The sequence below is a fragment of the Sturnus vulgaris genome, chromosome 20 (genome assembly GCF_052056855.1).
Source record: "Sturnus vulgaris isolate bStuVul1 chromosome 20, bStuVul1.hap1, whole genome shotgun sequence".
Lineage (NCBI taxonomy): Eukaryota > Metazoa > Chordata > Aves > Passeriformes > Sturnidae > Sturnus > Sturnus vulgaris.
In genome coordinates, this window is record NC_142262.1 from 3,581,886 (window position 1) to 3,597,210 (window position 15,325).

At 40.7% G+C, this 15,325-nt stretch overlaps 1 protein-coding gene across 19 annotated transcripts in view; it reads left to right on the top strand.

Moving 5' to 3' along the window:
* The first annotated feature begins 485 nt into the window (after positions 1-485).
* PECAM1 (platelet and endothelial cell adhesion molecule 1) overlaps positions 486-15,325 on the top strand; it is a 31,337-nt gene continuing 16,497 nt past the window's right edge. For 11 of the 19 annotated variants that reach the window (XM_088176736.1, XM_014882731.2, XM_014882732.2 and 8 more), the window contains exons 1-13: positions 486-789; positions 940-966; positions 2,123-2,416; positions 3,061-3,360; positions 3,458-3,727; positions 4,106-4,366; positions 5,284-5,565; positions 7,430-7,711; positions 8,153-8,260; positions 9,125-9,152; positions 12,623-12,693; positions 13,348-13,404; positions 14,534-14,602. In XM_088176736.1, the coding sequence (XP_088032862.1) occupies positions 756-789; positions 940-966; positions 2,123-2,416; positions 3,061-3,360; positions 3,458-3,727; positions 4,106-4,366; positions 5,284-5,565; positions 7,430-7,711; positions 8,153-8,260; positions 9,125-9,152; positions 12,623-12,693; positions 13,348-13,404; positions 14,534-14,602 (2,083 nt within the window). In that variant the 5' untranslated portion in view covers positions 486-755. The remainder of the gene's footprint in view (positions 790-939; positions 967-2,122; positions 2,417-3,060; positions 3,361-3,457; positions 3,728-4,105; positions 4,367-5,283; positions 5,566-7,429; positions 7,712-8,152; positions 8,261-9,124; positions 9,153-12,622; positions 12,694-13,347; positions 13,405-14,533; positions 14,603-15,325) is intronic. The other 8 variants (XM_088176742.1, XM_014882735.2, XM_088176743.1 and 5 more) reach the window with 1 other exon arrangement.

Sequence of the window (15,325 nt, forward strand, 5' to 3'; positions counted from 1 at the left end):
GGTTTGTGACTCTGTGTCCTTTGCACTGTCCTAACTGCATAAAATAAAATCTGGTACAGATCCATGTTTTTGATATATGATGGTAATATGAGAGATCCACCTGTCAATATTCTAGTCTCACACAATAGTACCTTTGCTTTTTGAGATAATTTGAATTTATTGTGTAACCTACAGTAAAACAGTTCTTTGCCCCTGTAAAAATGGGAGACCTAGAAATGGAGGTAAAGGGGGAAAAGGAGTAATTATGTACATCTATTCTCTGAAAGAGTCCTCTCTTAGGATGTAGGGAAATACTTGCTCAAGTATCTGCTGAGTTCAAGTAACAAAGGTAATTTTTGTTCCTAAATGGTTAATCATGACTTAAAAATACCCATACTGACAGGAACTGCAGGATAATGTCATTGGAACTTCTTGTTTTTTTAATACACCTTAAGAAATTAAACAAAGCGAACGCATTTGGTGGCGCCCTCAGGAAACGTCCAGTCACTTCCTGCCCAGTAATCTGCCTGGGAGCAGCAGATACATTCTCATTGTTTGCCATTTCCAGTTTCCAGTAATGGGAACGATTACTTGATCCAGCCAGTTTCTGCTGAAGATTTGGGAAAACATACACATTTTAATGGCAAATTTCTATCGGTTTCCATAAAACAACGAGGCAAAAAAAAGCAAAACGTGGTTTTGGTACCTGGAGGCATCACCTCTGATAATGAATATTGTTTTATTTTGGAACTAAAGTGTCTGTTCTTAGCAACGAGATGTATCTTGCTCTTCTGGTGATTTTCTTGCAGTGTAAGTTTGATAACTAAATCTCTGGATGGGTGCCTGTGTCTCTGGTTTGTCTGGGGTTGGTTGAGGCTATTTACAGTTTTGCATTACTGTCTCTCCATCTGTAAGCTTTGAAAATAATATTTCTTCTTTTTTTTTTTTTTTTCTCTCCAGGTTCAGAACTTTATGCTCAGGGGAAAGGTAGGGAATGGTAGATTTTTGTTGTTTTGTTGGGTTTTTTATGTAGAAATTTAATATAACTAATTTAACTAATTCCTCAGTTGGTATGCATCTATAACAGAGTTTATTTGGATTTGCTATAAAATAGCTCAGTATGAAATTGGCTACATGAGGAAAAAAGGGTTTATTTGGTGGTGTTTCTTGGTATTAGTGTTTAAATCAGAGATGTGCTGCTCACACCTTAATAAAGGTTTGGGTGAAATCTTTCCTAGAGTAATTTGCTTTTCTGAGCCACAAAAGAGGTGGGACAGAAAATTAGCATTTTGTTTTGATATGTAAAAATCCCTCTCATGCCCATAAGGAAGGAGAGAGGGTAAAATTATTGATTATAGGGCACTGTCTGCTGGTCTTGCAAAAGAATTGTTCATTTTCATGTTCATTTTTTTCAGAAATTGTGTTCTGAAAGGCACATGTTTACTCTTATCATCCTGCTGGCTCCCAGCACGTACATTCTGCATGCTTCCTTTATTCCATCATCTGGGAGAAATGTTTGCTCCTTGCTGTCATGTGGTTTATCCATATGCAAAGAAATTCACAGCTTTTCATGGATTTTATGCCCCAGACTCTAGCAAGGACACATTATAAATAGCTGGGAAATGTGCAGGACAAGGGACTGCTTTAGATGTAGGGAAGTTTTTCTATTCACATATCTAATACAAATTTCTAATACAATTCTAATACAATCTAATGCAATTTCTAATACAAATCATGACCAAAATGGGCATAGCCCAAAAGTGTAAGTTCTAAAGGAAGACAGAGTGAATGAACTAATACATCTTTCTCTATACTTGTTCCTTGAGATGTGAGAATATAAATATCAGTTGTACCAGGAGTCTAACAGTTGTAGCATTTAAGCTACAAATTATTTTTCTTACTGTGGTTATAAAAATAGAATATATTTCTATGCACATACATTTCAATACACATAGACGTATTTATATAAATACTGAAGTTTATTTCTAAAAGCACTTATCAATTTAAATTACAATATTACTATCAAATGAAATGTAAATTTTTAATTAATTTTTAAAATGTAAATGTAGCAGCATGGGATAGCTTTGTTATGTTGGACTAATTTAAAATAAATATAACTTTTCCATTTTTATTTTCTATCAAGTTTTTACTTTCAACAAAGTTGAAATCAGGGTTCAGCCGTCTGTCAAAGTGAAGAATGGAGCTCCAATGTCAATCATCTGCCACGCTGATATTAGCAAAACTATTGATTTCCAGCTGAAGCATAATTTTACAATTTTTAAGAATGGGAAGCTTGTGTTTATGACCATATCAGACAAAGAAGATGCACGGTATGAAATACCTGTGGCCAGATCTTCAGATACAGGAGACTATGAATGTACTGTGACAGCAGATGGAAAGAAGGGTTTCAGTAACTCCATCTATGTTTGGGTAGCAGGTGAGTGTTCTGTCAGACATGGCAGATGAAACACAGAGAGAGAAGGAATAATAGTCAGAGCTAAACAGGGCATCTTGCAAAGTGTGTTTTATTCATTGACATCACAGTACTTGATGAGAGTTTGGTGCTAATCAGCGTCCCAAGGCTCCAGAACAGATCAGTGCTAGTCAGGAACACAGCCACCATCCCCACTATCCTGAGCCTCTGTTCCCTAGGCTAGAGAAAGCATTATTTGTGACAATTGTGCCCACCCCAATAGCCATGGCAAGGGGTGGGCAGATTCCTGGGAATGCTGGAAATAATGTACAGGGATGCTCAGGTGTGAGAGCCATCACCAAAGCCAGCATCAGCCATGGCCACTTTTGTAGACAGTGTTGTATCAATCTTCTTCTTTCATCTCTTATGAGAACAGAGGCCACCTCCATTTGTACACTTTTGTGTTCTTGAGTGCTGGTCATGTTTTCCCCTTGGAAAAGCATCTTGGAAAGAATTTGTCAGCACTGAGTAATTACGAGGTCATCTTTTGGTTCTTGCAAACTATTTACATCTGTTGATCAGTATAAATCATTCCCATAGGCATCAAAGATACTGTTTATTTCAGGATTATGCAATGTTCTGTTTCTTTTCTTGGTTTCTGTTGTAAGGAATGACTAAGCCAATCCTGACTGCTGACAAAAAAGAAGTTTCAGAGGGTGAAGTTGTGAAATTACGTTGTGAGCTGCCAGAAGAAGTACCTCCTCTAGAGTTCTTTTTCCGGAAAATAAAGACAAATTCAGCACCCAAAGAAAAACGTGTACCTGAACAAAACCAAAATTTTTCTGAAGTGGAATTTCCTGTTGAAGAGGGAGATAATATTTTACAATTTGATTGCTTTGGCAAAAGACAAGTAAGATCTGGATGGGAAAGCTCACAACACAGCAACAGCACACTTGTTACAGTCAAGGGTAAGTTGCTTTTTACATTTCTTTGCTTGCTATAGATAAAAATTGGGTCACATATTTATATCTGTCTATCTGTATGTTTTTATGTATTCTCTTGCAGAACCATTTATAAAGCCCACTCTGATCACCAGGCCCTCTGGTAACATTACAGAAGGAGACCAAATAGAATTTGAGTGCTCAACTGAGGTAGCTCAAATGCGTGGCATTGAAATAATCTTGCAGAAAAACAGGACAATATTGAACAGTGTACGAAATGAGAAATCTTTGAAATACTCTACAGTAGCTATTCAAGAGGACAGTGGTGAATACCTGTGTAAGGTGGAGCAAGGAGCAGTGTCTAAAGCCACCAAACTGAATGTCTTTGTGTCAGGTAAAATCTCTGTTCATCTTACATTTTACTCCAAGTATTAATATTTAAATATAAGTTTGGCAGAATTCAGGATCCAAGTGTAACCTCCAGATCCAAGTGTAAATTTTCTGTAAGTTAAAGGCTAGTTATATTTTAGTTTCTGATTTTTGCCCACCTATACTTCCCAACTAAAATAATATCCTCAAACAACCTGTGAAACATGGTTTCAAGTAATTGCTAGGTTTCTGTTCTGAAAATACAATAATATTAAAATAACATGATTGTCTTGTTCCCAAATTATAAACTCTCAGTATGTCCTTCATTCTGTATACTTTGAGATCAGTAATCACATGCTTCCAGGCTCACTTTGAATGAATCAGCTCTCTTTTTATCTTGCAGAATTATTCCCCAAGCCAACGCTGTCTGCTTCTATGACTAAGTTGGATGAAAGTAAAGATTTAAGGTTGAGTTGCAACATTAATGATTTTCAGGGAGCCAACTTCTCTATAGTACGGAAAAGTTCCAGTGGAGACATCCTGTTGAAGAATTCTAGAGTCTTAGTAATTAAAGTCAATGTGAATGATACTGGATCTTACACCTGCAAAGCTGAAGTAAAAGGAATAGTCAAGGAGAGCAAACGTGTAAGGATAAATGTTTATGGTGAGTTGACAGAGGCTTAGAACCACCAGGGTGGGGGGAGGATCTAAACCAGAAGCTTATAAATAAGGGCATCTGTTCACAGAATCAGTCTCTAGTCCATGAACTAGCAGGGTGTCTGTTAGTTCTTACAACATGAATTTCTGTGGGATGTGCTTTAGCTGCAGAGGATTTGGTGTATTGTGATATAATCAAGTCATATTTTCCAGGGCTGGCCCTCAGAGAAGGGAGTTGGTCTGGCTTCCTGCTGGTCCCTAGGTTCTGCTAGGGACCAGATAAACTCTCATTCGTTACCATTTGCAGGGGCCAGGAATGTTCTGCAAAACTTTCATTTTGATTTGAAGTTCTGTCAGTGTCTGCCTTGAATCCCTGCCCCTGACCCTTCAGGCAGAAAGCCAGGAGAGCCAGAGGTCATCTGGTTGGTTCTACTCTAGAAAAGCAAAGGGTTCCTTGCTGTAAACACAGCCCCTTCACCAGCTATGACTACTCCAGTTCCCTTCCCTCTCGTGGAACAGGCTCAGTGGCTCTCCAGTCTGTCAAAGGAATGAACTGGATTGTTCACTGTGCTGCTGAACAGGGCCTGAGGAGGAGCTGCATGCTCCCTCTCAGGTCATACAAGGAGCAGACTTGTTCCTTGGGTCAGAGCTACTTTTGGAGTTTGGATGATCCACAGCTGTTTCACTGATCCTTTCCTTGTTTTGCTTCATATTGTCCCTGTGTGCTGCTTTGTTCAAAGTCACATATGTTCTATTATCTATGCTATTGATTTGTTCAAGTCCCCCCGTTTCCACTCTGTTGATGAGGAAGAGCTTCCCAATATAGACTGTGTCCAAACTAGCTAAACATTGTATAATTATGTTTTCTACACAATAATATTGTGTCTTTTGGCTTTATGCAGTGTAATTTTGTTCACCTTTTAGCTCCAGTGTCCAAGCCAACTCTTTCAGTTGTCAGCGGTTCACCAGAGGTGATATTAGGGAAGCCTCTACAATTAATCTGTCATTCAGTGATGGGAACACCACCAATAACATTCACATTCTACAAAGGGAATGAAATTAAGAAAAATGTAACTAATAACACATATGCTGTGTTCTTGGATGAAGATATTGGATTAAATGACAATGGAGCATACAAATGTGATGCTAGAAACAATCACTCCAGTGGTGTGAAAACTAGCAATATTCTAAATGTCACAGTGATAGGTAAGTCTGTTTAATTCTTCTTCTTGTCTAATGTCATATTAAGAGTTTTGAAAATGTAGCAGCAAATGATGGACTAAGCAAAATAGATGTGAAATGTTTACAAGTTCTTGCTCACTTGACTTAAAATAGTTGCTATCATAGCACAGTAGTCCAGGACCAGAGCAGAGGTCAATTCTTGATCTTTGAAAATGAAGAGGTAATTTCTCTCTACCAAGCAGTTTTCAGATTTGCATCCTAGTTGTTGTGTTGGTCTTAATAAGATAAACTTGTGCTTAGTAGACTGTTTTCCTTCTGAGTTTTGACACTGAGTTATGTGTGACTAGAACAGATAAATCCAGAATTGCTGTATTTCTTCTGAATCAGTTGGATTGTTGCACACTTTCCTCTTGCCGAGCTCCCAAATGGGCTTTTAATACAGCATTTGCATTCACCCAGACTACAGCACCTTAGGACACACCCTAAATTCATCAGTTCCACTGTTTAGTAACAGTAGAGAGAAGCTGAATGATAAAACTCTGAAGAGTTTCATCCAGGGAGATTTAAAGTCAAGGTATTATGAAATAACAAGGTACAAATAAACAAACAAAAAGCATAATCTTAGTCCATTGACAAGTGGGTATTTCTTTGCTGGAAGTGGTGTGTTCCAGCTGTCAGAGCTGTGGTTTGGGATATATTGTGACACTGTTCAGAAGTTCTGAAGAGAAGGTAATTTTTTGGAGCCTGGTGAGCCAGTCTTCCACAGTCCAGCACTGGTGAGGTGGTGACTTCGAATTCTCTGTGTTCTGTCCTTTGTGTCTATACCAGATCTGGAATAGGACTTATGTTCTCCGGAGCAATTCTCTCTGTCAGGGGCTCAGTTGTAGTAACCCATGTCTTATATCTAAATCTGTTTCCTAATACAAATACAGCTTTCATGACCAGCATCTTTTCATATCAAATCTGCTTTCCTTCCTCTGCTTCTGTACCAGTGTTGCTTTAATGATTCCTTCTTTACATCTGCCTTGTGTTATCCATAGCTCTCCCCCAAACACATTTATAATATTTCCAGAGAATTTTTATTTGAGCATTTTAGCAAAACATGCTTCATATCAAACATTTTGCAAAGCTGCTGACATTCTACATGTCTTGCCTCACACAATGTGTGTCCATTTTCTACCCCTGTAATTACAAAGGCTGGATCTCATCTACTCCCAGGCTAGTTCTGTGTGTACTCATATGCTTCATTTGTAAACCAGCAGACTTAAAAACTATGGTTTGGCTATGCATAATCTTATAACTTGTTCAAATGCAAACTGACTTCTCTCCTGTGTTTGCTATATTCTGTAACCATTGAAATTTGAGATTTTCTTATGCCTTTGGAGAACTCGATCTGTTATCTCCTGACACCCTCCATTGTATATTAAAAGTTACAAGAATACACTTACCACAGAGTTAGCATAAAACAGCACAACTCCACATAACTATGAAAGCAGAACTACATAACTATGAAAGCAGAACTACATAAATTGCACCATAATTATTTACACAATGGAACTGCTGAGTGTATTATTTGTGGAAATTAAATCATTTGTAGGCTGGGGCATCCAAAGGATTTTAAGGAAGGAGACTGACTGACCTCTGTGGAATGGATATAATTTCTTCCTGTGTCTGCTTTGTTTCTTTATCGTACTCTCTCTATTTCTGGGTGTATAAAAATATTTACTAGAGGATGATGTCTGGCAGAGGCTGTTCAGAAAGATTAATACTGTGCATTCAGTCTCTGTTTAACTAAGCATTAAAGCAAGCTTTTCTGCAATACAATATTTTGTCATCAAGTTATTTCTAATAGTGCTAATATTTGTTTTCTTTGTGCCTTCCTCTGTAGTCCCAATCAAGGGTGCCAGTTTGGGCAGTGTTCCATATGGAGAAGTAGAAGTTGGCAGTGATACTGCTTTCCTCTGCTCTGTGAAAGAAGGATCTTGGCCAATTGACTTCAAGTTTTTTAAAAAAACTGATCATGAAGTTCTTCTGCATGAAGTAAGAGAATATTCAGACAGAACCATATGGCACAAGAAAACAATGAAGAGGAAGGACACAGGGACCTATTATTGCATGGCTTCAAACCGAGCCAGCGTGGATGTGAGGAGCCGTCCAATAACCATCAGTGGTGAGCTCATTCATGATAAACTGCCTCTTCTGTCACCTTTATAGGGGAGGGCATCTGATTTGACAGGTTCCTAAGTGTAACTCCCTTGCTGGAGTGGTAAATACCACCTTACTGGTGGTTTTTGTTCCACTGCTCTCAGAAGTTAAACAGAGAGATGTCTTTAAAAACCAAGATTGTCCAGCCTACATAGAAAAGTTTAGGGGATGCCCAAAAGCCAAAGGAGCAAGATGCAAACTAAAACAAGCTGTTGATGTACTGATGTACTTTTGGTCACAAAGAAGAGGCTCACTAGGGAATTTGGCACACAAGTCTCTTCCAAGGCCTTCCCCACTGTGTTAGAAGGTTGATGTGTAGTAAAATGAAAGGTCAGGAACTGCAGAATTTGGAAGTGTTGACCTATCACTGTAACTACTCTCTTAAACATGTTTTTCTTATTTGCAGTCATCTTAGCAACTTGGCAGAAAGGAATCATTGCTGCTTTTGTCCTAACAGCCCTAGCAGGGGTAGGAGCCTTGGCTTTATGGTGGTTTCTGCGGAAGAAGAAAAAGGGTAATGAATGGTTCCCTTCTCTTTGTTTGGGGACAAATGTATTACAGTTAAACTTGCATTTGTCTCAGCAGCAAAAGCCTGTGGGGGTGAGGCTTCAGTGATGACTAAACACGATTAAAAGAATCTGCTTAGAAATGTCAGGTGACCCAAATTAGGCTGCAGATGTGCTGAAGCTTTCCAAGCATATTGGGTGAAACATATAACTGGGAGTGCTGGGCAGGCACTAGGGAAGCAAAGGTTATAAAATACAGGCCAGAATTACACTGTTCCCATGCAGTCCTAGGTCTGAAATTCAGTCTCAGGCAATGTAGAGGCAGACAGGGCATGAGGAGGCTTCTGATCCCTCATAGAGCTATAACAATTTGATTTGGGGTCCCAACTCAGGTGTAATTGAGCTACTTCTCTAGTCCTCAAGAAGCAAATTTAGATTATTAGGGATTAGGTTTTTTCTCCCACTCTGTAATACAATTTCATTTAGGGATTTGTCTTTTATCATTAAGATATTTTTTTAGATCTAGTTATTTCAGAACATAAGTAAATCTGATTTATCCTGTGATATGCTATACATGGCAAATTATTTGGGAAAATTTGGAGCATTTGGATGTTCTTGATTGCTTACATTAAATTAAATTAAATTGGCTAGGTTAAAATCTGAGGTTTGGGATCTAGGATTCTCTGTGAAAGAGATTTAAGGGACCTGGGAGATAAACAGGATATAAGACATGAGGTAAATAATTTTATGATAGCCGGGAGAAATTATTCTGACAGGAGTAGACAATCGCTATATTTTTGTTTTTAATTTTTACTTTTAAATTCTTTACTTGTACAACGTATTAATAGGTGTTTTTGTTTTTCTCTGTCAAGCTAAAGGACCATCCATGGAGATGTCTGGGTAAGATGCCTTCCTGTCTGGGTTTCGGCTGGGATAGAGTTAATTCTCTTCTTAGTAGCTGGTACAGTTCTGTGTTTTGCATTTAGTGTGAGAATGAGGTTGATAACACTGCTGTTTTAGTTAAGTAGTGCTTACACTAAGTCAAGGACTTTTCAGTTTCCCATGCTCTGCCAGTGAGCAGGGGCACAAGAAGCCAGGCAGGATCGTGGCCAGGACAGTTGACCCAAATTGTCAAAGGGATCTTCCACATCACACAGTGTCATTCCCAGCAGAGAAACTGGGGGGGAATTGCCTGGGAGGCACTGGTCAGTGCTCAGGGCTGGGCATCAGTCAGCAGGTGCTGAGCAATTGTATTGAGCATCACTTGTTTTTCCTGAGTTTTACTCCTCTCTCTCCCCTTCTATTATAATTATTATTATTACTATTATTATTACTATTACTATTATTATTATATTTTACTTTATTTCAAACATTAAACTGTTCTTATCTCAACTGTTCTTACCTGAGTTTTACCTTTTTCCAATCCTCTTTGTCCCACTGGGATTGGGGTGGGTCAGGGAGGGTCCTTAGTTACCAGCTGGGGTTAAACCACAACAGCCCTTTTTGGCACTCAGCATGGGACTCGAAGTTAGCAACAGATCTGAGCAGTGCATGTTGAAACAAGTTTGTTACAAGCATTCCTTATAGTTTAATAACCGCTGGTCACTGTGTTGATTTGTTTGCTCTCAGAGCTGTGTTCTCCACCACTTTGCTTGCACCACTGCACGCTGTTGTGTTTGTTGCCTTCGGGGCAGGGCTGAGGGTATTGTTTGAACTCACTTGGTCAGGTCTCAGCGCTGCCATCACCTTTGTGTGGGGAGACACCTGTTGGGAATTATTCACAATTACATCTTTTACTCGATTCCTGGGACAACCAGCCTATGGAGGAGAGACATCTTCCCACAGCCTCCCTTTCTTCTCCAGCCTAATTACCAGAGCATTTGAGAATTAGGAAAATTTTGAGTACGCTTGGGATGTTGGAACCAGCATGATCCTATTGATGGGAACCAGCAAGTGACTGAATGTGGTTCAGCTCTTGTTTAGGGTCAAAAAATTATTTGCAGTTACTCCAACCCCCACGACAGGCACAGTGGGCACTCAAACTCCAGTGATAGGCACTGTGGCCACTCCAACCCTGGCAGCAAGCACTGTGATTACTCACCCCAGGGTGGGTGATGCAGCTGAACCAGAGGACCAACCCCTGTCTGTAGCAGTTGCCCCTCAAAAAAGGAAGAGAAATGCACAGGAAAGATGGCTTGTTTAGTAAAGAAGGACAAAGCAGGGTCATGACAAGAATAGGAGGAAAAGGCAGAACAAGAGGCCCTTGATCCCTATCCCTGAGTGAGCTGTGGGATATGCAAAAGGATTTCAGCCATCACCCAGGTAAGCATGTTATCACGTGGCTGCTCTGGTGCTGGGATAAAGGGGTGTGGAATTAGAGGGTAGGGAAGCCAAGCAGCTGTGATCATTTTCCAAGGAAGGGTGAACTGACAAGGTGGTTGGAAGAGTAACACAACTCCTCAGGCTCTGGAGACAACTCTTGTCAAGGAAAGGTATCTCTTCAAGGAAGATGATGTTTGATGCAGGCAAGTAGACCATAATGGAGAGAGGTACCCAGTACAGCAGGGAATTAGCCATGCTTAGAGGCAGATAATTTATTATGACCCAAACAACACACGGTCACTCACAGATCCAGATGAAGTCTAATGTGCACAAACCATGTATCAGAAACTTGTACACCAGAGTGCACCATCATCTTACACCAGCTCACTGGCAGTGTTGTCTGGAGACACAGAGGCACCAATGGTGGAGGCAGTGGCTTCCCAGCTCTAGCAATACACAAAAAAATCTCTTTATCCCTTGACTCTGCCGTGGAGAAACCAGTTGAGCAACTCAAAGAGGATATAGATTCTACTCCCCACATACACAGTCCAGAATCTCAGCTGGTAACAGAAAGTGTTGTTTGGTCAGGGGAGGATATTGAGGGTACACATCAGGGGAGACCCTGTTTTTTTCTGCAGGCCTACAGAGACAGCATGAGGAAGTGGGATGGAAATTCTACCTCAGCCCTACATGAATTGCAAGGAAAAATAATCACAAGAGGGGGTTCTTTGAGCAAAGTTGCTGCTGCTGTCTGCGGTGGGCAGTTCCTCAGATTGGAAGGGCTGATCTTACTCCTGATCCTATGGAAAGGAATTCTACTCCATTTTCACAAGAAGCAAGTTGGATAAACCCATGACCAAGACTAGGGGGGCTGTGCCTCCAGCCATGTGGAAGAGAGAGACAGCCTTGTTGGCTGGACTGTGTGGATCACATGGCCCGTAACGTCAGCCCCCCAGGAGAATAAGGCTGCAGCAGATACGGGTGCTCAGTGTACCCTGATGTAATCAGGCTGTGAAGGGGCAGGAACCACTTGTGTTTCTGGAGGGAGATTCCAAGAGCTGACTGCTGGAGGCTGATATCAACCTGATTGGGAGTGTGTGGCAAAAACCCCACTGGGACTGGCTCAGAGGTTCCATGGGCATAGACTCAGGAGCGGATACTTGAAGGACCCAGAAGAATCCTGATGGGCTTTCAGTATAGCAGCCTTGGAGATGGAGGAAATGAGGCAACTGTCTGGTCCCGCCTCTTGGAAGACCTTTCTGTTATGGGGTTACTGAAGATTGAATAAAGCAGATGCTGGTCGCTATCACAGCACAGCCCCGGCAGCAAAACTGCACCGAGCCTGGGACTGCGGGAGGTGCTGATCACTGCTAGGGCATCCCTTGTTTTCCTGGGGGTTTTTCCTTCTCTCTCTCTCTCCTTTTCATTGCTATTATTATTATTAACTTTCTTTGAATTATTAAACTGTTCCTATCTGAATCCATGGGATTTATCTTTTTCCAATCCTCCTCCCCATCCATGGCAGGGCAGTGGAGTGAGCGAGTGGCTGTGTGATATTTAGCTGCCATCTGGGGTTAAAGCACGACACCTGCTTTATGATAGTGGTGCAATATTTCTGTGTATAAAGGGCTGTGAGCCTTGCTTCACATGAATATAGCTTTTTACAGCACACACCTGCAGACAATAGATGGTTCTGCTCCATGTACCACCTGCTAACACAACAACAGGATGAGGAAATACTCTAAAAATAGAAAAAAAGGCCAGCTAAGTGAAATACAAGAATGTCAGGTCTGTATCTGAATGCATTTAAATATGGAATAAAATTGAAAATACAGAGGTCTTAAAGAAGCATAATGCAATAGGGAACATTTTTGACCTTGACGTTTCCTTGTGGTTCTCCTGAAGCAAAGGCAAAATTTTCATTAGTTTCAGTGATTAAGAATATGTGGTGGTCAGCATAGACAATGACTGATCTCACAGAATCATGTTGTTGGTTTTATTGGCTGATTTTGGATAATTACATCAAATTTTATTGGTTTGTTTTTCAGTTCCGCCTTGGCTCCAAACTTGACAAATGAAAAACTAACAAGACAGTCCAGTGATGGAAACTACTATTCAGGTAGGATATTTGGCTATAAGACTGTTAGTAAGTGGTTTTAAGGTTTAATTAAACATTTATTTAAAGTTTTGGACTTCATAGTTATTGTTTGGATGGAGCCCAAGGTTTTGGGCATACAGAGGGATACCAATAACATTGTCCAAGGTATCTTCTGTCATTTTGTTTTTGTACAGTTTTTATGAGCACGTCTTACACAGATTGGTTTATAAGTCTGCTCAGACACTTCTCCCAGGCAATCAATTGACAATATCACAGATGGAGAAATCATGGTAAAAGAAAATTACTTTCTGCTTTTCACACAGCTGCAAGAAAATTATTTCAGAGAGGAAATTTGAGCTGTGGCACATGGTCCTGTGATGTGGCTGCAGTATAGAGAAGTTAACTTGCCTGGGCACCTTTCATTGTAGCAACGGCAGGTGGACATGATGTTTAGAACACCTGACATAGACAAAGTTGCCCCTTGGGTGTCTGATAGCTGATTATTTTAAAAGCCACATTCTTCCCACCTGAATGTCTTAGGTGGGAATCTAAAAGTAGAATGTATTATATATAGAAATACAGATAATGACAGTGGGAATTGCAGCTGTGTAACTCATTTATTTCATTGGTTACAATAAATATTTTGTCAGTTCAATTTTGGCTTTCATATTTTAGGATCAGGTTACATTGAAGATAATGAAAACCACATGAAATCAACTGATGAGAGTAAAGGTAATTCCATACTTAAACAATAGATTTTAAAATTATTTTATAATTGAAAGTCTTGATGTTTTCTAATGGTAGTAGTGAGGTAGTAATGATAGGGCCATTCTTTTTTTCCCATTTCCAAAATGACACTGATAGGACCCTTTTATCAATTGTATTATGGAGTGTAATTAGCTGTGCTGGATCCCAGGCCATCATTCAGATTTCTTTAAAAACCAAGATTTTCTACAGATTTCTGTTTCTTTTACTTCTCTGTCCTTTCTTCACTTCTCTGGATCTTGAAATATTTAAGAATTAAATCTAAAAATAACCTGCTATGAAATCTGAATAGAATAATCTGCCAAATCAGTTCTGCAAGATTTCAGTCTGAATGACTGTTATGGTTCCTTCCAGCTCCTACAGAAATGTGGCAGAAAACCATCCCCACCCTAAGCTGTTTCTGGTGTCTGTTGTACCCAGGTAGCCTGTACCTGTCAGTCAGTGGTCTTAATAAGTCTCATCTGATCATTGCCAGGCTTTCTGTGGCAGAGGAGCATTTTGGGGAGGAAGATGGGTTCCATTCCAAATGTTTTGTGGGGGGCTTGGAGGCAGCTTAGGAGAAAAGTGCTGAAATCGGCTAATTGGCAAAGCAGAACTTTGGAGAATGAGAGGTGATGAGGAAGGCCATGAAAGGCATAAAGATGGCTTGAAATGTGAGAAAAGTGGAGAATGGGAAGTGTCCTGCCATAGCAGCCACAGAAAACGAGGAGGCAGTGGCAGGGAGAGAAAGGGAAGAGCAGCTGGAGCAGGAACATGGGAGAAGCTCTGGTAATTCCCTACTCCATTTTGTGTTGTGTCCCTTTTGAAGGTGTTACATTGCAAGTAACAGTTTTAGGCACAATTTGCATGTCCCATAGTTTCAGAAATCTTCCTTTAGTTGGTCCTCTGCCCTTCTGAGTGGGATGACCCTGAGGAATGGGCTGGCCTTACAACTTAGCAGAGTAACTCCCATCTGCCAGCAGCAGGGCCTGGTCCTGCACCTGTCACAGTCAATTGGGACCTGTCCATTAATTTCAGTGGCAGCAGGATCAGGCCCACAGCTCAAACGAAGCGTGCAGTCCTACAAAGAAACATCTTCTTGATATTTTTGGGGCAGGACCTGACCTTGAGAGTGCTGAGGTGGATTACACTGAAGTTGAAGTCTCCTCGCTTGATCCTCACAGAGGTAATAAACTGTCCAGCCTCTATGGTTTATGTGTGGGAGCAATTTTGGGGATGTTGCTGCTCCCTGACACTGGTCTGGTATTGGCACCTGGGAATGCCAGGGCTGTGCTTTGTGTGCTGACAGTGTCCTGCCAGCTGTGCCTTAAATGATGCTGTGGCTCCTGTGCTGCTGTTCTTGCAGTTCTTCCCCTGGGATCATTCCCATTTACAGGAGGTCTGTGTGGAGAAAGGCGCCCAGCTGGAGCTGTGGCTCTAAGCAGAAGCAGCCTGCTGTTGAATATTCACTTTAAAGAGATCAAATTCACTGAGGGCCACTTGAGGTTGCCACAGGGTAAGATAATGGAGAGAACAGAAACCAGTGGCATTTCCTCCTTTCTAAAGGAACTGGTTGAAGGGTCAAAGCTGTAATTCACTTGTGATAGAGAAGGGAGACCAGTGTTGATTTAGTCTCTTGGTCTGGAGAGGCCTGGAGACCATCCTGGATTTTGTGGCATTGTAAACAGAGAAATGAGGATATTGATGCCCAGATAACTTTGTCCTCCTCCCTGCAGTAACCTCACTTCAGAGCGTGGGGCTGAGGTACATGTCTGCAACCTTGAAGGAGAAATATCCATGGGAATTTATTAACCACCCAAATGCTCACTTCAATCATTCTGTGTCATCTGGAGAACTCCAATGCCTTTATGGCCTTGTGTTGAAAGTTGTTAAACCTTTCAGAAATTTG